The sequence below is a fragment of the Erinaceus europaeus genome, chromosome X (genome assembly GCF_950295315.1).
Source record: "Erinaceus europaeus chromosome X, mEriEur2.1, whole genome shotgun sequence".
Taxonomy (NCBI): Eukaryota; Metazoa; Chordata; class Mammalia; order Eulipotyphla; family Erinaceidae; genus Erinaceus; species Erinaceus europaeus.
In genome coordinates this window covers 123,865,588-123,890,378 of record NC_080185.1, presented here as the reverse complement: position 1 = coordinate 123,890,378, position 24,791 = coordinate 123,865,588, and the positions used below count along the sequence as shown (strand labels likewise).

General features: G+C 45.1%; 1 protein-coding gene across 1 annotated transcript; it reads left to right on the top strand.

Moving 5' to 3' along the window:
• The first annotated feature begins 949 nt into the window (after positions 1-949).
• TLR8 (toll like receptor 8) lies at positions 950-24,791 on the top strand. Its single transcript, XM_007517473.3, has 2 exons — positions 950-1,049; positions 17,612-24,791. The coding sequence occupies exon 2, from the start codon at positions 17,618-17,620 to the stop codon at positions 20,723-20,725; it is 3,108 nt and encodes a 1,035-aa protein (XP_007517535.1). The 5' UTR covers positions 950-1,049; positions 17,612-17,617; the 3' UTR covers positions 20,726-24,791.

Here is a 24,791-nt window from a genome sequence, read left to right as displayed (position 1 = left end):
CACATGCTATTTAAGCACTGGCTTGAATTATACAACAAAGGTGAGCTTGGGCCCTTCTAAATGGAGTACAGATTTGTGGTAAAGTTTTTTATTATTATTTTAATAAGTGATAGAGACAGATAGATGCTAGATAGATAGAGAGACAGACAGACTCAGAGAGATGCAGAGAGAAAGACCGGAGTTCTGCTCAGCTCTGGCTGATGCTGGGGATTGAACCTGGGGCCTCAGAGCCTCAAGTATGAAAGTCTTTTGCAGAGCCATTATGCTGTCTCCCCAGCCCAAGTTTTTTAAAGACACACTAGAACTTTCTAAGTAAAGGGAATCTATTCCTACGGTCTATTCTTTTTTTTTTTTTAATTTTATTTATTCCCTTTTGTTGCCCTCGTTGTTTTATTGTTGTAGTTATTATTGATGTCGTCATTGTTGGATAGGACAGAGAGAAATGGAGAGAGGAGGGGAAGACAGAGAGGAGGAGAGAAAGACAGACACCTGCAGACCTGCTTCACCGCCTGTGAAGTGACTCCCCTGCAGGTGGGGAGCTGGGGCTCGAACCGGGATCCTTATGCCGGTCCTTGTGCTTTGCGCCACCTGCGCTTAACCCGCTGTGCTACAGCCCGACTCCCCCTACGGTCTATTCTTTGATGTCCCTCCAATCCTGCTCTCCAGAACTAACTGGTATTGATGGTTTGTGGAGGGTTCTTCCAGTCACGCCCACATACACACAAGTAAACACAAACTCACAACAACACAGCAGCGATGTGATGTCTATCTTGGGTTCTGTTTAAATCACTTGGAAAGTGACTCCCTCCCCCCAATTTCATTTTTTGAATTTTAAAGCACAGTCAATAGATAATTTGGGAACAGTTAAGAAATCACAAGTTCCCTTCCTCCCACATAAACTTCTGCAAATCACGAGCTAGGTTCCTCTGACCGTAAAGCATCTATTTCCAGAAGTCTGCTGGCTTCCTCTCTCTGTGCCCATGCACAGAGTACGCCCTGCAGGGCTGCGGGAGTGAGCTGCTGGAGAAGACCAGGGTACCAGAACAGCGGTAAGCCACTTCTTTTAAAAATATTTTTATCTATTTATTCCCTTTTGTTGCTTGTTGTTTTTTATTGTTGTGGTTATTGTTGTTGTTATTGATGTCGTCGTTGTTGGATAGGACAGGGAGAAATGAAGAGAGGAGGGGAAGACAGAGAGGGGGAGAGAAAGACAGACACCTGCAGACCTGCTTCACCGCCTGTGAAGCGACTGGGGGCTCGAACCAGGATCCTTATGCCGGTCCTTGTGCTTTGTACCACCTGCGCTTAACCCGCTGTGCTACCGCCCGACTCCCAAGCCACTTTAATTTTTTCAGGAAAGCTCTCCAAAAAAACCTGTGATCTCTGGTCAGAAATAAGGGTCATTGACAAATGGCTCCAACAAAGAGTGAGCAGAACTCTGAGTGGAGGCAGAGCAGGTTGGTCAGCAGTTTTGAAAAGCTGCTGGAGTGGTCTCATCACTTTTAACAGGAAAACAAGCAACTTCCAAGTAGCCTGGAGCCAGTGTTGCTCCAGGAGTGGGAGCAGGAGAAGACAGAAGAGTGTTTTTCCTTTGCTACTTTTGTATGAAAGAACAGTCTTTCCCTCACAGGAGTCACTTTCTACCTTCTTTTTTTTTTTAAATTTTTTATTTAAGAAAGGATTAGTGAACAAAAGCATAAGGTAGGAGGGGTACAACTCCACACAATTCCCAACACCCAATCCCCATAACCCACCCCCTCCCATGGTAGCTTTCCCATTCTCTATCCTTCTGGGAGCATGGACCCAGGGTCGTTGAGGGTTGCAGAAGGTAGAAGGTCTGGCTTCTGTAATTGCTTCCCCGCTGAACATGGGCGTTGACTGGTCGGTCCATACCCCCAGTCTGCCTCTCTCTTTCCCTAGTAGTTTTCTACCTTCTGAACAAAGCCTGAAGTCAATATGCTGCTAGAAAGGTCAACTTCAGAGTGCTACTTGCCACATTCAGAGTTTTGGTTTGGTTTGGTTTGGTTTTTGCCTCCAGGGTTATCGCTGAGGCTCAGTGCCTATACTAGGAATCCACTGCTCCTGGAGGCTATTTTTCCATTTTGTTGCCCTTGTTGTTACTGTTATTGTGTTGGATAAATAGAGAGAGGAGGGGAAGACAGAAAGTGGAAGAGAAAAGTAGACATCTGCAGATTAGCTTCACCGCTTGTGAAGTAACTCCCCTGCAGGTGGGGAGCCCGGGGCTTGAACCTGGACCCCTACACTGGTCCTTGCACTTCGCGCCATGAGCACTTAACCCACTGTGCTACCTACCATCCAGCCCCCCGCATTCAGAGTTTTTAAGTGAGCATGCTATTGTTTTTATAATTATATTGTCTAATGTTTAGCCATAGCAGATGGTCGGTTTTTGTTGCTGAAAAGAACAGGGTGGACATTTTACAAAGTTTTAAATGATATATTTATATACCTAGACAAGTGTATGAGCTCTAAGAGCAGGCTGATTTCAAGAGAGTCTCTTCTAAAATTCTCTTTGTATGTTCTCCAGGTACCTTTAGTATAGATCAAAGCTCATGGAGTCAGTTTTCACCACCATTTAATGTATGTTTAAGTTTCTGAAGTTGATTTTTTACATCCATTTAATGTGCATCGTAGGCCCATAAAGCTAATTAAGCTAACACTAAAGATGTATGGTGCTTTACAAAATTATTGCAATGGCCCATTAAGGAACTGGGCCAACTCACCAGGCCAATTACATACATAGCAATTGAAGTTACCCAGTTTCTACTTGATATGTGCACACTGCTGTGACCACCACTATCATAAGAAAGTATTGTAAGAGAGTGAAAATCGACTGGAAAGCTGCCCCTCCTCCCTCCCTCTGGATGCTGACTTCCAGCCTGAGAGCGGTTCTCAGCCTTGGCTGCATATTGGAACCACACAGAGGGTGTGTGTGTGGGGGGTGGGGGGGTAGAAAAAGCCTTGCTAGGTAGGTTGAACCCCAGAGCAATGGAATCAGAATCTCAGGGGTTGGGGGAGACTGGATTCTCGACTCCCCAGGAGCTCCAGTGTGTAGCCAAAGCTGAGAACCGCTGCTGTAGTGCTGAGATCTTTCTCTAAGGAGCACAGCATGTTTTCAAGGTGTGTGTGTGTGGGGGGGGGGGTGTCAAGGCTCTGGGAAGCCCCTTGGTTTGAGAGTAGAAAACAAAGGGGAAATTCCAGGCTCCCTTTATCTGAGAAAGCTAGGCTGCAAGTCAGTGTGAGGGAGGCTGGTGAAGTTCAGTCTTCCTCCAATCCCGGCTTCTTTCCATAAGGATCCTAAGTGATCCTACTCAGAGTATACAAGACAGAAGGCAGCCCCAGGGAGCGCCCAGGCTTAATGAGTGGCAGGATATGTCCCGCAGGGAAGGAAGCCATCACCCATGGCTAGTTTTGAAACTCAGCAGGGTATTATTTTAAGTGACTCTTAGCATCTTCTCCACACCTTTGGTGAGGGGGCACTATTCCAGTGGAATGGCTTTTGAGTTCAAATGAAGGAGGGAGGGAGAGAGGGAGGGAGGGAGGGAGGGATTTGACTAGTCAAGGCTATGGGGACACAGAATCATGGTTCTGCAAAAGACTCTTGAGGCTCTGAGGTCTCAGTTTCAGCACCCAGCATCACCATAAGCCAGAGCTGAGCAGTGCTGTGCTCTCTCTCTCTCTCTTCCTCTGTATCTCACTCATTAAAATAGAAGAAATAAAATATTAAAAATGGAACTAGTGAATTAAAATGAATAACTGATTATTAGTCTGGGTCAGCCTTCGCAAGTACAGGCTGTTGGTACATACATCTAAAAACCAGTGGGTTTCCAGTTAACCAGAATTGCACAGAACCCAGAAGCGCTCTGTGGTAGCCCGGTGGGTGCAGAAAGACAAGATGGGTGAACCACACAGCCACTGGACGCTGGGGTTCTGGGCAAGGCTACCATGTCTCTGCAGATCACTGTCAACCAGCCTCTCGGTTCCAGTCCTTCCAGTTTGACAATTACTTCGGTGCATCAAAGTTTCATCTCAACTCTGCCACCTACTATTCTGAGTTGTTAGAAAAGTCAAGACACATTTTTGCACAGAAAAAATAGATCGTGAGTTTTCCAACAGCCCAGTATTTGTGTGGCCTTAGGCAAGTTAGCACCTCTCAGCCACAGAGTCACGTGCTTGTAAACTGGGAGCTTATGATAGCAGCACCTGGCTGATTTCCACGAGGTTCAAGCAAGACTGTGCATGCATTGTATGTGGCCCAGCGTTTGCCTCACAGCGAAGCCCTGAACAGTTGGCCTGTGCCACCCTCTTCAGAATTCACACAGTGTAATATTCCATAGTTTCACAAGAAAACAATCAGAATCCCTCTCTTTGCTGATGTGCTTTCTTTTGTCTTTCATAGCTGTTAGTGAATCCACCGAATCTGGATGGACAAAATGAATATTATTAACTAACTTTCATCCATGGTGATAAATCTCTGTGTGTCCAATCACTGCTTTATTCATTTGCTTCCATGATATATCAGTGGTTGACTCAGTCAACTGTAAATCATCAGATACCATTAAAAACAGATTTATCAAGGGAAGAAAAAGAACAAAAGAGGCTTTTAAGCCACTGTGCTCCAACTCTGCTGGGAAATTGTGCAGATGCAGTCACAGCCGCCATGTTGTCCCCTCAGGTCATTGTCAATTCCCCGGGATAGTTGGAGTGCTTTGTTTACTCCTCCCCCTTCCCATCCCCTCGAGAGCTATTGTCCTATCCTGGAGTGCTTTCTTTACTCCTCCCCCTTTCCATTATCTTATCCCCGAGTGCCTTGTTTCCTAGCCAATCACATCCCGACTTTCTTCCATAAAAGCCCTTCTTCTTCTGCCCCTTGCTCTGTTGCCTGCTCTTCACATCAGTGAACGGAAGGGTGCTGCGCGTAGCGGGAGGCGGCCATTTTTGCTAGCTCCATGTGGCCCAAACTGCTGTGCTCTCACCCAACTCTGAGGTGCCCACGTGAATAAAGAATTGTGTTCCCTCTCTGCTCCGGATCTCCTCTCTCTCTCCTCCACATTGCAGCCCAACATAACTCAGGGATTAAAATAATATTGAAACAACTGTCAATTTCCACAACTGTGAACTCTTTAATTACCCTACTTAGACACAAGTCAATCCAGGCAAGAGTGATCAGTAATTTGAAAAGTACCAAGTGAGGGACCTCATAACATACTATATAAGATGGTTAAACCAACAAGAAATAGTGGAGAAATGAACAGGACAAGAGTCCAGCTAAAAACCCCCCAAAGGGTGAATCACAAAATAATGAGGTCAACATCCAAACACTAGTTAAGGAAATAATCACAGGAGTGAGTAAAGAGTTTGAAAGAACTGTCATCAGAAATTCAGAAACAACAAATGAGACTCTGGAAGAAAACACTATTTATCTCAAATATTGAACACAATCCTAGCCAACCAGATACAGCAGTATATTAAAAAGACTGTTCATCATGACCAAGTGGGGTTTATCCATGGGATGCAAGGTTGGTTTAGTATATGTAAATCAATCAATGTGATCCACCACATTAATAAAAGACCAAAAACCACATGATCATATCAATAGATACAGAGGAAGCCTTTGACAAAATACAACATCCCTTTATGATCAAAACACGACAAAAAGTGGGAATAGATGGAAAAATCCTGAAGATAGTGGAGTCTATATATTAGCAAACCTACAGCCAACATCATACTCAATGGTGAAAAACTGGAAGCATTTGCCCTCAGATCAGGTGCTAGACAGGGCTGCCCATGATCACCATTATTATTCAACATAGTGTTGGAAGTTCTTGCCATAGCAATCAGGCAGGAGCAAGGAATTAAAGGCATACAGATTGGAAGAGAAGAAGTCAAACTCTCCCTATTTGCAGATGACATGATAGTATACATTGAAAAACCTAAAGAATCCAGAAAGAAGCTTTTGGAAATCATCAGGCATAACAGTAAGGTGTCAGGTTACAAAATTAACATTCAAAAGTCAGTGGCATTCCTCTATGCAAACACTAAGAAGAAGTTGAAATTCAGAAATCAATTCCTTTTACTATAGCAACAAAAACATTAAAATATCTGGGAATAAACCTAACCAAAGAAGTGAAAGACTTGTGTACTGGAAATTATGAGTCACTGCTCAAGGAAACTGAAAAAGACACAAAGAAATGGAAAGATATTCCATGTTCATGGGTTGGAAGAACTAACATCATCAAAATAAATATACTACCCAGAGCCATCTACAAATTTAATGCTATCCCCATCAATATCCCAAGCACATTCTTTAGGAGAACAGAACAAATGCTACAAATGTTTATCTGGAACCAGAAAAGACCTAGAATTACCAAAACAATCTTGAGAAGAAAGAACAGAACTGGAGTCATCACACTCCCAGATCTCAAATTGTATTTATAGGACCATTGTCATCAAAACTGTTTGGTACTGGAACATGAATAGACACACTGACCACTGGAACAGAATTGAGAGCCTGGAAGTAAGCCCGCACATTTATGGACATCTAATCTTTGACAAAGGTGCCCAGACTATTAAATGGGGAAATCAGAGTCTCTTCAACAAATGGTTTTGGAAAAAATGGGTTGAAACATGCAGAAGAATGAAACTGAGCCACTATATTTCATCAAATACAAAAGTAAATTTCAAGTGGATCAAGGACTTGGATGTTAGACCAGAAACTATCAGATACTTAGAGGAATATATTGGCAGAACTCTTTTTTGCATAAATTTTAAAGACATCTCCAATGAAACAAATCCAATTACAAAGAAGACTAAGGCAAGCATAAACCTGTGGGACTACATCAAATTAAAAAGCTTCTGCACAGCAAAAGAAACCAATACTCAAACCAAGAGACCCCTCACAGAATGGGAGAAGATCTTTACATGCCATACATCAGACAAGAGGCTAATAACCAACATATATAAAGAGCTTGCCAAACTCAACAACAAGAAAACAAATGACCCCATCCAAAAATGGGGAGTGGACATGGACAGAATATTCACCACAGAAGAGAGCCAAAAGTCCAAGAAACAAATGAAAAAATGTTCCAAGTCTTTGACTGTCAGAGAAATGAAAATAAAGTCAACAATGAGATATCACTTCACTCCTGTGAGAATATCATACATCAGAAAAGGTAACAGCAACAAATGCTAGAGAGGTTGTGGGGTCAAAGGAACCCTCCTGCACTGCTGGTGGGAATGTCAATTGGTCCAAGCTCTGTGGAGAACAGTCTGGAGAACTCTCAGAAGGGTAGAAATGGACCCACCCTATGCTCCTGCAATTCCCCTCCTGGGGATATATCCTAAGGAACCCAACACACCCATCCAAAAGGATCCGTGTACACATATGTTCTTAGCAGCACAATCTGTAATAGCCAAAACCTGGAAGCAATCCAGGTGTCCAACAGCAGATGAGTGGCTGAGCAAGTTGTGGTCTATATACACAATGGAATACTACTCAGCTATTAAAAATGGCGACTTCACCGTTTTCAGCTCATCTTGGATGGACCTTGAAAAATTCATGTTAAGTGAAATAAGTCAGAAACAGAAGGATAAATATGGGATGATCTCACTCTGAGGCAGAAGTTGAAAAACAAGATCAGGAGAGAAAACACAAGTAGAACCTGAACTGGAACTGGCATATTGCACCAAAGTAAAAGACTCTGGGGTGGGGTAGGGGGGAATACGGATCCAAAAAGGATGACAGAGGACCTAGCAGGGGTTGTATTGTTATGTGGAAAACTGAGGAATGTTATGCATGTACAAACTATTATATTAACTGTCGAATGTAAAACATTAATTCCCCAATGAAGAAATTAAAGAAAAAAAAAAGAATGGGGACAGATGGAGAATTTCTCAAATGAATAGTTTATATACAACAAACCCACAGCCAATATCATACACAATGATGAGAATCTGAAAGCTTTCCCTTCTCTGTCAAGTACAAGGCAGGGCTGTCCACTATGATCATTACTATTCAACATAGTACTGGAAGTCCTAGCCATAGCGATTAGGTAAGATAAAATAATTAAAGAGACTCAGATTGGAAAAGAAGAAGGTAGGTTGTAACTATTTGCAGATGATATGACACATATATAGAAAATCACAAAGAATCCAGTTTAAAATTTCCAGAAGTCATTAATCAACATAATAAAGTGGCAGGCTGCAAAATCAATATATAAAACCCAATGACACTCTTATACAAACAATGAACTAGAAGAAGTAGAAGAAATCTAGAAATCAATAAAAAAAAACAACAACAAAACAAACAGATCTATCAGGGCACCTGGTTGAGTTCACACATTATACTACACAAGGACACAGGTTTGATCCCTCAGTCCTACCTGCGGGGGGGACTTCACAGGTGGTGAAGCCGGGTGGCAAGTGTCCTTCTCGATTTCTCTCTGTTCTATCAAATAAAATAGTTTAAGAAGTAGAAATATCTCAGTTTGGCACAAATTTCATTCTGGTTGACTCTTCCACCATTGCCACACATCTCTGAAACTCAGCAGGGGAGGCTAACCCCAATCTAGGACCATAGGTTCTCTTGACAGTTTAGTCCTCAGGGGCATCAGCAGGACCCCTCATCCTGAGAAAGGGGAAGGGCAGCTGGGAAGCCGGTCTGAGGCACATCACGTGTAGGCAAAGGAAACTCTGGAGGAGGGAGAAGAAGGAGAGATATCATTGCAAAGCCACTGCTTGTAGCTTAGGGAAGGGGTGCACAAAGCTGTTTTGTCCAGGAAGGCCACCATCACCCTGACTGTGGGGGATAGCCCACAGGGTCTGCTTTTGACTTGCCTGTCGAGCTCAGCCCCTCGGTGCCCAGTGTGTCAGGTCTCTGTCCTGCCCACAGTCCTCAGCATATGGGCTGGCACCTCCTGGGGCGTCCTTAGCTAAGACTGATTTCTCAACTGGTTTCTATTTCATGATTCATATGTTTTCTTCAAATAAGTGGGTCTTGAATCTGCAACACCCAGTGGAGGCCACTCATTACAGACACCCAGTCATGCGTGGCTGGGTGCTCTGTGCACCCGCCCATAGATGCTGCTTCTGCTTCCTGTGTAGCCCAGGCCACTGACTGACTTGGCCGTTGCTCTCGCCTTTACTCCACTAGACTCCTCTGGCCATAGCAGCGAGCGAGAGAAGTGTGTGCCAGATCTTGAGGCCAGATGACTGGAATCAAGGTGCTGTCCTCAGAGCTGGCTCCCTGCTGGGTGCTCAGAGGGGAGATTGACCCCAGACCTCCCTGTGGTAACAGGCAACTGTGGCTTCCCTTGGCTTCTACTTATTTAAAAAATACTTTATTATTTGTTGGCAACAGAAAAGAGAAATTGAGACAGAGAAGGGGAGAGAGACCCCTGCAGCCCTGCTTCACAGCTCATGAAATTTCCCCCCTGCAGGTGGGGACTGGGGCCTTGAACCTGGGTCCTTCGCATGGTAACACGCGCTCAACCAGATGGGCCACCACCCAGTCCCCATCTCGTGACTTTGAACAGTACCACTCCAATCCCTGCCTCCATCTTCATTGGCCTTCTTCCCTGTGTGTTTCTGTCCCATGCCTTCCACCTCTTATCACAAGAGCCATCATTAGATTCGAGTCCATCCAAACCCTGTACCGTCTCCTTGCTACTCAGCTCTCTCTGCAAAAACCCTACTTCCAGATAAGCTCACATTAGTATTGCAGAAATTAAAACTTGAGGGGATAGCTCCCCTGTACAGCTGCACCTTACCATGCTCAAAGCATCAAGTTCAAACCGTGGCACCGCATGGGAGTACCAAGGCATCAGGAGAAGCTCCACAGGTGCTGAAGTGGTGCTGTAAAGCCTCTGGCTAGCTCTCTCTCTCTCTCTCTCTCTCTCTCTCTCTCTCTCTGTGTCAACTTTCTCTATCTGAAGTAAAAAAAAAAAAAAGAAGAAGAATAACGTCAATGTATTTTGTAGGGCTACAGTCCAATGTCCAATATGATCCTTTCATGACCTCCTAGTCCACCACTTCTACCTTCACCTCATCAGTTCCCATTCTATTACTTATCTTACTCCCGGCATCTCCTTCTTATCCTAATGAGTTTCTGGGACCCTAATTTGACCCCCATTTTACCCTCATCAAAGACCAGGAGTGACTTTCTCTTTAGTTCCAAGTGGTCCAGGGCCCAGGATAACTTAAGCAAAGGTTTGAATTTCTTTCAAGATAAGGAAAATCAATATAATTCACCCCAGGTTATATTCATCTTCATGACAATGTGGTCGTGAAATACAGTTTGCTATTTTATATGGAGGAAGGAACCCACAAATGTCGAAGTGCCTCGGGCCCATGGAAGTCACCACTTGGTGCTGCTGGCAGCCATGTTCTACTTTCTGTTTTTGCAGCCCTGCCCAGGGAAGTCCAGGGTTGGCAATGTGTTCCCAATGGAGACTGAAGTATCAATCCACAATCCTATTGTCTGATACCTGTGGGCCAGAACTTGTCCAAGTTTAAGATTGCTATTTCAGTAAGAACGCTACGGTAAATAAATGTGATATTACAAGAGTCTGAGTCATGTGCGCATGTGGGTCTGGTGCCTCAAGAGGAGCAGCACCAAAGAACTGGCTGCAAGTTGCAAGCACGGGGTACAGGGCTTTTCAGCAGACACATCTCCTGCAGGAAGTGGCAGTGAGTCAGCGCTGGTGGCAGTAGTGCTTGTGCCAAAGGAATCCTAGATGTTTCCTATGGGGTAGGGCTGACACTGGGGGAGGAGAGTAAGGCGCTTGCTGTGGGGGTGAAATTGAAGGGTGGGGAATGCCAGAACGCTCAGGAATCAAGACAGACACGATTTGATTTATCTTTAAGCGCAGGTTATTTATTTATTTGTTGGTTTGTTATTTATTTTTCCTCCAGGGTTATCGCTAGGGGTTTCTGTGCCTGCACTACCAATCCACTGCTCCTGGAGGCCATCTTTTCTTTGATGGTTGCTGTTGTTGCTGCTGCTGCTGTTGTTGGATAGAACAGAGAGAAATGGAGAGAGAAGGGGAAGACAGAGAGGGGGAGAGAAAGACAGACACCTGCAGACCTGCTTCCCCGCCTGTGAAGCGACTCCCCTGCAGGTGGGGAGCCGGGGGCTCGAACCGGGATCCTTACGCCGGTCCTTGTGCTTTGTGCTATGTGCGCTTAACCCGCTGCGCCACCACCCGGGCCCCACAGGTTAAATATTTTAATAACCCATAGACAAGCCTTTAAATTTTTATGTCACTTTGAATTCTCAATGTTTTCTTCTATAAGCTTGGGGAACTCATTCCTTCTTTCTTTTCTCTAGTTGTTTTTCCTAACTAAGATTATTTGTACGGACTCAGTATTGGCTTACAGAATCAGCAGATGCCAGGCGTAGAGCTTCCCACCCACATGAACGTGTGTACGACTCACTGTGCCTGCAGACAGAGTTCCTGTCCCCCCTTCCCTCTGGCCACCATAGTCTTCAGAGTCTAAGAAACAGTCGTCTGGTTACTTTTTTTTTTTTTTTTTTGTAGGTTTGTCTGTTTTAGTCACATATACACTATGCATGATGGAAACCATTGGGTAGTTGTCCTTCACTTCTTTTTTTTTTTATATTTTATTTATTTATTTATTTATTTATTTATCCCCTTTTGTTGCCCTTGTTGTTTTGTTGTTGTAGTTTTTATTGATGTCGTTGTTGTTGGCTAGGACAGAGAGAAATGGGGGGGGGGACGACAGAGAGGAGGAGAGAAAGATAGACACCTGCAGACCTGCTTCACCGCCTGTGAAGTGATTCCCCTGCAGGTGGGGAGCCGGGGGCTCGAACCAGGATCCTTAACCCACTGTGCTACCACCCGACTCCCTGTCTTCCACTTCTTATTTCACTCAGCAGTATCACCTCCAGTTCCATCCACTTTGTTCCGAATGACAAAATGTGATAGTTTTTAATGGCCAAGTAGTATTCCATCGAATATGCATCTCATTAGACAGATGTTTCAGTGCTACATATATAAACATATACATATGGTAGATCAGCAGGCTGCAGTCCTCGGGCTGACTGCCTGCTGTTTAAGTCCAGCTTCACTGGCCCCAGCGTCGGGACAGGGTGGGGGCAGGGCAAGAAGTAGTGTGTCGCAAGTTCGAGTCTGATTTTACTCCAGTGCCGATAGCTCCTCCAAACATGATCTTACCTTTTCAAGAGAGTACTCATCTTGATGACTGAGTCTCCGGGTGCCCCCGTCAGTTTTGCTCTCACACATTCCACAGGCCTGCTGCTGCCATTAGAGATGAGCAAGTCCCTGCTCTGTGCCAGGCGAGATGCCCTCGCGTCTTACCCGGGCGCTATAGCAGGGTGGTGGCAGAGTGTGGCGGCTGGCGGGAGGAGTTCGGCAGGGCTGTGCACATGCCACATACTGACCTTTGACTCCGTGCTCTGTCTCTGACAGGTCGCCCTGATCTCACTTGTGCCTGGAGTCCTGTCTGGAGACAGTTAGTCAGGGCTGGGTGTCCGGGTTAGGAGTGTCTTCTGTGATGTGCAGGGACTCTGCTCTGGCTGGCCCGAGGCCACAGCCCTCCTGCTCTCTGCCACTCGCCCTTGGTGTCCTCAGCCCTCAAGGCAGGCACCCTCCTGTCTGTCCTAGAGGCCTCGGACCCCCTCTCTGGCTTTGAAGAAATCTGGTCCTTGACTCCCACTTGAAAGGGAACCTTTGCTGTCAGGCGCCTCTAGCAGTGTCCCCTCTCTTTGCTGCGTTCTCTTGTGCGTCTGTCCTGTCTAGCTTGTCTAATTGCCCCCTTCTGCCTCCCTGGGATCTGCAGAGGGTCATTTCTCAACTCTGTTTGCAGAGTCGCCACTTCTCGTTTGCCAGACTGAACGGTCTTTCTTCACTTAACCTTAACTGGGTGAATGTTCCCTGACCCCCTTCCCACTTCTGGTTTCCTTTGGTCTCCTTTGGAACCACAACTTGTGGCATCCAAAACTGTGGGTGCCACCCAGAGGAAGCATGGGCGGGCGTGGGAAGCCAGCCCTAGCTGGGGCCCTGGGCACTGCACAGTCTCCTCAGATTTTGATGGGTGAGGGGGGCCGGGCTCTCTGCCCTCTGCTCACACCCCTGAGTCTGGGCCAGCCCAGCGCCAGAGAATGAACAGCCTCTGTAGTCCATCTGCCTCACAAGGCCTCCTGGGCTTCTCTGCCTGCCTGTCTGTTCCTCTCCCGCCTCAGGACACTCACACAGAAGTGGTGTTGGTACCTTCCAGCCCACAGTTCCCCTCTGGGAATCTTCTGATCAGCTATTTTCAGCTTGAACACAGTGACTTTCCGAAGGCTCTTCTGCTGGTCTCCAGCGCCCCCTGGCAGCTCTTCTCAGCGTTGTCTGAGTTGCTTTGGAAATAGAAGGTCCAAGCCTTAACTTGAGACTGGTGTGCGGTCGGTCACACGGGACAGGATCATGGCAAGGCAGGCACACCTCCAGTGAGAATTCCCCCCCTCCCCCAAGCCCCGGGCCTTTACTAGAGTCCAGTTTGTTTCTTAAATGAATCTAAAGTGAAAAGTTAAACTAAGAAGCTGGCAACCCCTTAGCTCAGCCAGGTGGGCAGAGTCCACATGGGCAGTCATGGTCACACTGCTAGTGGGCGCCCTCTCTATGGAGTGACTACAGTGACACTTCAACCCTGTGGCTCCCTCCCCCACACTCACTCTCCCAGTGATGACAGAAGACCAGACAAATCCCAAGTGGGCAGTCTGCATAAGCAGCCCCATTCGCGTCTTGATGTCTCTGCACAGGACTCCCACCATCTAACACGTTCCAAATGGGCAGCTATTTTAAATGGTTGAGTTTTCTGTTGATCCCCAGCTTGAAAATAGTTCCGAAAGTAAAGTATATGCCCAGGGAACAGTTACTGAATGAATGGATAAAGGAACATAGAGCCACTCCTTATCCTTTTTCATTTGTTTGCCTCCAGGGTTGTCGCTGGGGCTCCATGCCTGCACTATAGATCCACTGCTCCTGCAGGCCACTTTTTCCATTTTTGTTGCCCTTGTTGTTGTTTGTTGTTGCCGTTGTTGTTGTTGGATAGGACAGAGAGAAATCGAAATCGAGAGAGGAGGGGAAGAAGGGGAAGACAGAGATGGGGAGAGAAAGAGAGACACCTGCAGACCTGCTTCACTGCTTGTGAAGCAACCCCCCTGCAGGTGGGGAGCTGGGGGTTCAAACCCAGATACTTGTGCCTGACATTGCACTTCGTGCCGTGTGCACTTAACCCGCTTCACTACCGCCTGGCCCCTAATCTTTATCCTATTTAACTGTTGCTAGTCTTCCGCTATGAGTATGGGCACATGACTTTGAGCAGATCACTACTCACAGGCATGGAGACTGTGTCCAGACCTCTGCTAGTGCCAACAGCCTTCTACTGGACACCCTTGTGCCTAGTGATTGGCATGCCTGAAAGCCTCTCTTTAGGCTCTACTCCTAGAACAGAAATTGCTGAGTCTATTTTCAAGTTTCATAGGTATTATAAATTATTCTCCATCTTAGAAGTGACACTAACTTAAACCCATGCCAGCAAAACCTGAGAGCCCCTGTTTCTCCACATCCTCGTGTACACAGCAGAATTGGTGAAAAATGGCATCCCGGTGCAATATTTTGGGTGAAGTACTGTATATTTTTCTACGTATAAGAGCTGTTTGTGTTTTTTTTTTCCCCCCCTGTGGCTTGTCTGTTCACATATTTTTGTCTCCTTACTGGGCTATTCATCTTTTCACATTTAAAAAGTATATACCAAATATATCACTTCCTTTTCTGTGATATGAACTCCACATATTTCCACTAATACCTCACTTTGGGTATTGTTTACTATGAGTGCGTGTGTGCGTGTGTGTGTATTGTCATTTGTGCATGGGATAATTGATCCTCTGCTAATAACTTGCCCTATCAGACACAAGCACCCCCAAAACTATAACTGTGACTATGCTGGAGCAGGGCATGAATGAGGAGTAGATGGATGAAGTAGAATGGTGAGTCTAGAAATAGATCCAAATACAGGTTAGTGAGTACATAATAAAGGGCTCATATCAGATCAGCGAGCAAAAGATTCTTCACTGAGGGAGTTGGGCAGTAGCGCAGGGGGTTAAGTGCACGTGGCACAAAGCACAAAGACTGGCGTCAGGATCCCGGTTCGAGACCCCAGCTCCCCACCTGCAGGGGAGTCGCTTCACAGGCAGTGAAGCAGGCCTGCAGGTGTCTGTCTTTCTCTCCCCCCTCTCTGTCCTCCCCTCCTCTCTCCATTTCTCTCTGTCCTATCCAACAACGACGACATCAACAACAACAATAATAACTACAACAATAAAAAACAACAACAAGGGCAACGAAAGGAAATAAATAAATAATTATTTAAAAAAGAAATAAAAAAAGAAAAGAAAGGTGCAAAATTACTAGGAAAAAAAGAAAAGGCTTAGGATTCTTCCGGGCTTGCATTGCCCTGGATGGTGTCATTCTCACCCATGCCTGCTCTTGCCATGACTCCAGGCTCCTCCTTCCCTCCACCAGAGCTCCACCTTCACCCCACCCCCAAGATCTGTTGCGCTTCTGTTTTCATCTCGAGATGGACTTAGTTTTCCTGGCTGTTAAAAATTAGTGAAAGCTGATTCTCAGACTAGTCAGCATCTACAGCAAAGTCTTTCATGGGAAGGTATGACAATGGCGTTTAGTTCACCCACACTAAGCCTTATGAGAATTTAAAAAATAAAAAATATATTAAAAATAAAAAATAACATTTTTTTCTAGTTTAACTTACAATAAGGATATGTGTTGGGGCTAGTGGAGTTGTATAGAGATTGGCCTCCAGTCCCAACAATAAGACTTTGAGAGTTCTTTGGACCACACTCCTTGGTCAAGTCAGTCACATCAATCTGTTTATTGCATTGCACAATTCACAAAAGTAGTATAGAAAGGGGGTCAGGTGGTAGCACAGCAGAATAAGTGCATAGCCCAAAGCGCAAGGACTGGCATAAGGACTGGCATAAGGACTGGCATAAGCCTCTGGCTCCCCACCTGCAGGGAGGGGTCGCTTCACAAGCGGTGAAATAGGTCTGCAGGTGTCTGTCTTTCTCTCCCACTCTCTGTCTCCCCTCCTCTCTGTTTTTCTCTGTCCTATCCAACAACAGCAACAGCAATGACAACAAAAATAATAATGACAACAACAAGGGCAACAAAGTGGGAAAAATGGCCTCCAGGAGCAGTGGACCGAGCCCCAGCAATAACCTTGGAGGCACAAAAAAAAAAAAAAAGAGTTATAGAAAGTGAAATAGTCTACTAAGTGTTACAGAAGATGCATAAAAATATAAAGCATCATGCCTACTCTACTTGAGTTTATAATATTAGCAAAAGAGTAGCTACAAATACCAATGTTTGTGTGATATGACTAGCAGGCTACACGACAAAAATATTATTCTGTAACATCAGGTCTTCATACATATGTGATTCTACTACTCACAGGCCAATTTTCCCATTATCATTTTTAAAATTTTTAAATATTTATTCCCTTTTGTTGTCCATGTTGTTTTATTGTTGTAGTTATTATTGTTATTATTGATGTCATTGTTGTTGCATAGGACAGAGAGAAAAGGAGAGAGAAGGGGAAGATAGAGATGGGGAGAGAAAGATAGACACCTGCAGACCTGCTTCACCACTTGTGAAGCAACTCCCCTGCAGGTGGGGAGCCTGGGGCTTGAACCGGGATCCTTCAGCCGGTCCTTGCACTTTGCTCCACCTGCGGTTAACCCACTGCGCTACTGCCCGACTGCCCCCACTATTATGTTTTTTTCTTTTTTTCCCTTCCTCCAGGGTTATTGCTGGGCTCGGTGCCTGCACCATGAATCCACCGCTCCCGGAGGCCATCCTTTCCTCCCCTTGCTGCCCTCATTGTTGTAGCCTCGCTGTGGTCATCACTAGTGCCATTGTTGATGTTGTTCGCCGTTGGACAGGACAGAGAGAAATGGAGAGAGGAGGGGAAGACAGAGGGGGAGAGAAAGACAGACACCTGCAGACCTGCTTCACTGCCTGTGAAGCAACTACCCTGCAGGTGGGGAGCTGGGGGCTCGAACCGGGATCCCCACGCCGGTCCCTGCGCTCTGCACTACATGCGCTTAACCCACTGTGCCACCGCCCGACCTTCCCGCCCCCACTATTATTTTTTAAGAGCTAAACAAGGCAGCGAGACAGAGGTAGAGAGTGAGAGAGACCACAGCACTGAGGCTTCCTCTAATGTCATGGGGGGCCGGCTCAATGGATTGTGCACGTGACACACTATCCAAGTGAGCTATTTCTTGGCCCTTTCCTATTTTCACTTCAGATCAGGAGGGCAGGAAGAAAGCCTCCTCCCCATCGCCCTGGTGGGGCATCTGGAACAAAGTGAAAACTGAACAAAGCTGAACAAAGTGAAAACTTAAAATTGTTTTGAACCGAATTTAACGCAATCCCACTGTTAAGAGCACTCACACTTAAAAGCTCCTACAAATACCGTGAAGCGCTCTAAATGTGACGGAAAGCCTGGCAATATTTACTGATACTGTGCTTCCCCTTTTGATTTTCCTCAGGCAAACATGAGCCCTCAGTCTTTGTTTTTGACCTGCCTGCTCCTGCTCGTCTCTGATTCCTGTGAGTTCTTCACTGAAGCAAATTACTCTAGAAGCTATCCTTGCGATGAGAAAAGAGAAAATGTCTCCATTATTGCTGAGTGCAACAACCGCCAGCTGCACCAGGTTCCTCAAAGCGTGAATAAACATGTGACAGAACTAGACCTGTCTGAGAATCTCATCACACACATCACAAATGAATCATTTCAAGGGCTGCTCAATCTCACCATAATAAATTTAAACCACAACGCAAATCGCCAGGACTCGAATAAAAATCCTGACGCGACTGAAATCAGCATGAACATTACGGATGGAGCGTTCCTCAGTTTACAAAAGCTGCAGCACTTGTGGCTCGAGGACAATCGGCTCAACAGAATACCGGCCGGCTTGCCCCAGTCTCTGCAACTGCTTAGTCTCACTCAAAACAGCATACTCAGGGTGAGCAAGAAGAACACTTCTGGGCTTCCACATTTGGAAACTCTCTACCTGGGCTGGAATTGCTATTTTGGAAATTCCTGTAATAAGTCATTTGTTGTAGAAAATGGAGCCTTTGAGAATCTTACAACTTTGAGGGTGCTATCACTTTCATTTAACAATCTTCACTATGTGCCACCCAAACTGCCAATCTTCCTAAGAGAACTTTATCTCAGCAATGCCAATATCACGACCGTCGGTCAAGAAGACTTCAAGGGACTGAGAGATTTAGAAGTACTGGATCTCAGTGGAAACTGTCCCAGGTGCTTCAATGCCCCTTTTCCATGCACACCTTGTACTGGAAATACTTCAATTCAAATCCATCCTTTTGCTTTTCAACCCCTGAACAAGTTGCGCCACCTGAACCTCTCCAGCACGTCCCTCAGCCGGATTCCCGCAACCTGGTTTGACAATATGCCCCAGCTGACGACGCTGCATCTTGAATTCAACTACTTAGTGCCGGAAATCGCTACTGGGGCATTTTTAACGAAACTGTCCCGTTTAGAACTCCTTGACTTATCTTTTAACTATAGACAGATGGACTATTTACCATACATTAATATTTCCCCAAACTTCTCTAAGCTTATATCTCTCCGGGCATTGCATTTAAGAGGTTATGTCTTCCAGGAACTGAAAAAAGAACATTTCCAGCCCCTGATGTCTCTCTCAAATTTGACCACTATCAACTTGGGTGTTAACTTTATTAAGCAAATTGATTTTTCTATTTTCCAGGAGTTCTCCAAACTGACAGTCATTTACTTGTCCGAAAACAGAATATCACCCTTGGTAAATAATAGCAGTCAAAACGATAAAAAGGACTCTCTTTTCCAAAGGCATGCCCGTAAGCCACGTTCAGCACAAGAATTTAACCCACATTCAAATTTTTATCACAAAACTAATCCTTTAATAAAGCCTCAATGCTCCGCTTACGGTAAAGCCTTAGATTTAAGCCTCAACAGCATTTTCTTTATTGGGAAAACACAATTTAAAGGTTTTCAAAACATCACCTGCTTAAACCTCTCTTCAAACGGCAATGGTCAAATGTTGAAAGGAACCGAATTTTTAGATGTGCCTCATGTCAAATATTTGGATTTGACAAACAACAGACTCGACTTTGCAGATGACCATGCTCTCAGTGAACTGAAAGAGTTAGAAGTTCTAGATCTCAGCCATAATGACCACTATTTCCGGATAGCAGGGGTAACTCACTGTCTGGGATTTATTCAAAATTTAACACAACTCAAAGTTTTGAACTTGAGTTACAACAGCATTTATACCTTAACACAGAAAAGCCTGAGTAGTATGTCCCTGGAAGAACTGGTCTTCAGTGGGAATCGTCTGGACCTCTTATGGAGGAACCATGATAACAGGTACTGGGAAATTTTTCAAAACCTCAAGAATCTGATGTGGCTCGACTTATCCTCCAATAATCTTCAGCGCATTCCGGAGGAAGTATACTCTAACTTGCCCCGGAATCTCACCAAGCTCTATCTAAACAACAATAAGCTAGATGACTTTAACTGGACTTCGCTCCAGCTGTTTCCTCGTCTCCGCATGCTTGACTTAAGTGGAAACCAACTGTCCTCTGTGACAAATAGCCTGTCTAAATTCACACCTTCTCTTCAGACGCTTCTGCTAAGACAGAACAGGATTTCCCAACTGCCCCCCGACTTTCTTTCCCAAGCCAGCAGTTTGAAACACCTTGATTTAGGCTCCAACTTACTCCAGACGATTAACAAATCCACCCTGCAGACTAAGACTAGTCCCAATTTAGCTGTTTTAGAACTAGGTGGAAACCCTTTTGATTGTACCTGTGACATTGGAGATTTTCGAATATGGATAGATGAAAATCTGCATGTCACAATTCCTCGATTGACGGATGTCATTTGTGCCAGCCCTGGGGACCAAAGTGGGAGGAGCATTGTGACTTTTGAGCTAACCACGTGTGTCTCAGATACCATGGCGGCTGTGCTGTGTCTCTTCACCTCCTTCATCACCATCGTGGTGATGCTGGGGGCCCTGGCTCACCACTGGTTCTACTGGGATGTCTGGTTTATCTACCACATGTGCACAGCGAAGGTAAAAGGCTACAGGTCACTGTCTACATCCCAGACTTTCTATGATGCTTACATTTCTTATGACACCAAAGACGCCTCAGTCACGGACTGGGTGATAAACGAGCTGCGTTTCCACCTGGAAGAGAGTGAAGAGAAAAATGTGCTTCTCTGCTTAGAGGAGAGGGACTGGGACCCGGGCCTAGCCATCATCGACAACGTCATGCAGAGCATAAACCAAAGCAAGAAAACCATATTTGTCTTGACCAAAAACTATGCCAGGAACTGGAACTTTAAAACTGCATTCTACTTGGCTCTGCAGAGGCTAATGGATGAGAATATGGATGTGATCATTTTCATCCTGCTGGAGCCCGTGTTACAACACTCTCAGTACTTGAGGCTGCGCCAGCGGATCTGTAAGAGCTCCATCCTCCAGTGGCCTGACAACCCCAAGGCGGAAGGATTATTTTGGCAAAGTCTGAAAAATGTGGTCTTAACTGAAAATGACTCCCGGTATAACAATCTGTATGTTGATTCCATTAAGTAATACTAACTCATGTGAGCCCACTGTTCACCAACACAGTAACATGCAAAGCAGCCACACTTCTCTTTCTATCCTTCTTCCTTCCTTCCTTCCTTCCTTCCTTCCTTCCTTCCTTCCTTCCTTCCTTCCTTCCTTCCTTCCTCCCTTCCTCCCTTCCTCCCTTCCTCCCTTCCTCCCTTCCTCCCTTCCTCCCTTCCTCCCTTCCTCCCTTCTTTCTTTGTTATCTGTTGCTGTGTGTAACAAATCACCCTCAAACTTGATAGCTATAAGTGACACATACTTGCTATCTCCCAGTCTCTATAGGTCAAGGGGAAACAACGTAACTGGTAGAGCACAGGCCTTGCATCCCTAAGGTTCCCAGTTCAATTCCCTGTGCCATGTACATGTGCCAGTTGTATTCTGGTCTCTCCCTCTCCCTCCCCCCTCTCTCTCATGAAACTATCTCATATGAAATAAGAGTACATCTAGCTGTCAGCTAGGGCCAGAGGCATCTCTTGGGGTTAGGATCCACTTTTACTTCACAGCTGCGGCTGTGTTCAAGGTTCAGTCCCTCCTGGGCTGCTGGCCTCGGCCTGCTCTCAGTTCCCTGCTGTGTGGCCCTCTCTCGCATGGCAGCCTGATGTGGCAGCTTGCTGCACCAAAGCTGCCAAGAGGGAAGTCACTGTCCTTTGTAATATGATCAAGGCTAAACTATCCCATCACTTTGGCCATATTCTATTGAGTCAACACAGGTCCCATCAGCTCCATGGAAGTGATCACCTCAGTCCAGGGCACTTCGTCTATGACAGAAATGCAAGGTTGTAATAGTCACAGATGGCTTGCCATCTGGCTTGTAGACTGTGACTTCCAGGAGACAGGTGTCATGGTGGGCTATGTTACTAATAGTTCTTATGTTAGGAGGCAATTTAGATGGTTCATCTACCCAGGACTATGTTATGCTATGCTTGTATTAGCCTTTCTTTTTATAACTACTTTGACAGACACTGGTTATAACATTTGATTTCTAAGGTTTAGGTGCCAGTAGAGAGTAAGGTACATAGTTTTTAAAGTCTGGTTTTACTTATTAGCTGTGTATGTGTGTGTATGTAGTCATGGCCTTGCACATTCTGATTCTACCACTCAGGGCCACTTTTTTTTTCCAAAGGAGAGATAGAAAGATAGATAGATAGATAGATAGGAAGACAGATAGAGAAATGGGGAGAGAACCACAACACTGAAACTTTCTCCACTAGCAAAGCACCTCCCATAGGTGCTCAAACCTGAGTCATGTGCATAGCGAGGCATGCGCCGACCCAGTTAACCATCTCTCTGGCCCCTCTTAGTCTAAACCAAAAGCATTTGGAGGATCTGCTAATTGCCATTGCTGTGCATCTTGAAATAGCCGACTTAAAAAAATGCTTCATTTCATTTTACATGACAGTAAATATACAGTAGGGAGGCATGTGCATATGTGAAAGAAATTGCCATCTACAGTGAAGTTTTTGAGATTACTTGCTAAAAGATCTTTGCTAGAGCAGCCTGGGAGATGACTCACTGGGTAAGTGCGTGACTTGCAAGCATGAGGTCCTGAGTTTGGTCTCCAGCACTGCATATAGCAAAGTCATGCCCCAGTGCGCCTCTACTCTCTCCCTCTCTCTCTCTCTCTCTCTCTCTCTCTCTCTCTCTCTCTCTCTCACACACACACACACACACACAAATAAATTATTTTTAAAAATCTGATTCTTTGCTCATATGTACAATATAAAGAACTGGAACACATGAACTTGTCAAAAAGGAAAAAATAGGGAGGTGGGAGGTAGTGCAGTAGGTTAAGTGCAGGTGACGCAAAGCTCAAGGACTGTCGTGAGGATCCCGGTTCGAGCCCCCGGCTCCCCACCTGCAGGAGTAGCTTCACAGGCGGTGAAGCAGGTCTGCAGGTGTCTCTCTTTTTCTCCCCCTCTCTGTTTTCCCCTCCTCTCTCCATTTCTCTCTGTCCTATCCAACAACGACAACATCAATAATAATTACAACAATAAAACAACAAGGGCAACAAAAGGGAATAAGTAAATATTAAAAAAAAAAAAAAGAAAAAGGAAAAATATGGTGGTCAAACTGCCACTAAGACCGAAAATTATGGTGGTCATCCTAGTGGAGGGAGGGCACAGACCTGTGGTGGTGGGTGTGGTGAGGAACTAGACCCCTGTAACCATATCATCTTAGAAAGCATTATTGAATCACCAATAAAAATCAATTTAAAAAGAAATAAAAATCTTTGCTATTGATAAAAGAGGAAGCAGCTTTCCTGAAGTCTGTACATTTAGATAATTATAAATAGAGAAGAATATTAATTTTATATCCACTTCCTGCTCAGAACCCATAAAGTTGGAATGCCTACCTTTTGCTATCCTTAGTGCAATTCTTCCCAACAAAGAAACTTTAGGATTCCTGGCTCATCTTTCAACGATCTGCCTTAGTCTGTAGCAGCAGAGGGATGAATCTTTAAAAAGGAACCTTGGGGAATTATCTGAGAATAACTGGAAAATATCTAAGCATAAGAAAATCAAGTCCTGACCCAGGCTCGAGACCAGCTCCCACCACACTGAAAGAAGCGTCAGCACTGTGGTTTCTTTCCTTCTCTCACTCTGCATCTGTTTCTGTTTGAAAATAAATGTAGGGGGGGAAAAGAAAGAGAGGAATAAAAAAAGAAAGAAAGAAGGAAGGAAGGAAGGAAGAAAGAAAGAAAGAAAGAAAGAAAGAAAGAAAGAAAGAAAGAAAGAGGGAAGAAAGGGAAAGGGAAGAAAATCCCTTCAGAATAAAAAAGAAGAAAAGTTACCAGTTACTTCTGGAGAGCAGGATTGGAGGGACATCAAAGAATAGACCGTAGGGGGAGTCGGGCTGTAGCGCAGCGGGTTAAGCGCAGGTGGCGCAAAGCACAAGGACCGGCATAAGGATCCCGGTTCGAGCCCCCGGCTCCCCACCTGCAGGGGAGTCTCTTCACAGGCGGTGAAGCGGGTCTGCAGGTGTCTGTCTTTCTCTCCCCCTCTCTGTCTTCCCCTCCTCTCTCTCTGTCCTGTCCAACAATGACAACAACAATAATAACTACAACAATAAAACAACAAGGGCAACAAAAGGGAATAAATAAATAAAATAAATTTAAAAAATATAGCCTCTTGGTTCATCTTGAAGGGTTACTTATCTTTAAATGAAAAATAAAACCAAGAGCATGTCACAGCATTGTTTAATACGGATAAAATGGAAACAGGCACATGTTTGCCAAGGACAGTGCTAGTTTTGTCACCTGGAACTCTGTTTTGTGATCATGTTATTAGGGAGACAGTTACGCTATAGGGAGTAATAGGGAAATATTTATGTTGATAGGGAGATATTTATGTTTTGTTTGTTGCAATATTGGGACAAATATTTCTCTTTTATCTTTATTTATTGGATAGAGACAGTCAGAAGTTAAGAGGGGGAGGGGGAGATAGAGAGGGAGAGAGAAAGAAAGACACACCTGCAGTCCTGCTTCACCACTTGCAAAGCTTTCCCTCCTGCAGGTGGGGACTGGAGGCTTGAACCTGGGTCCTTGTGCACTGTAAGGTGTGCGCTTAGCCAGGTGCGCCACCACTTGGGCCCCTTGGGACACATATTTCAGAGCAGGATGAGTCTAGAAAGGGATACCCTAATATAAGTGGTGGGGTGGAATCCCAGCTCAACCCTGGTTGAGGCCATAGTAGTTTGTTGCCTGGTGGAGGTCTATTTCCGTGTTTCCTGATTGGTTTGAAAAAATAAGAATGTACATTTTTCAGTAGCTTTGGTAACTAAGAACCTATCTTACGGTCACATACTTGGCAGTGTTCTGCTGACAGGATCAAAAGTTACTGAAAAGTCACAGATGGGTTTAGTTTCTCCTTAGCAAATATCATCATAAAGCTGAGATAGCAAAACCATTGGTTAATAAAACCACTTGGAAAGGGGCGTGAAAGGGTGAAGAAGGCCCAGTGGACAGTGGTGAAGAGATGTTGGCACTCTGGTGGACTGGGCATGACAACGTATTTTTTTTTTATTATTTATTTATTCCCTTTTGTTGCCC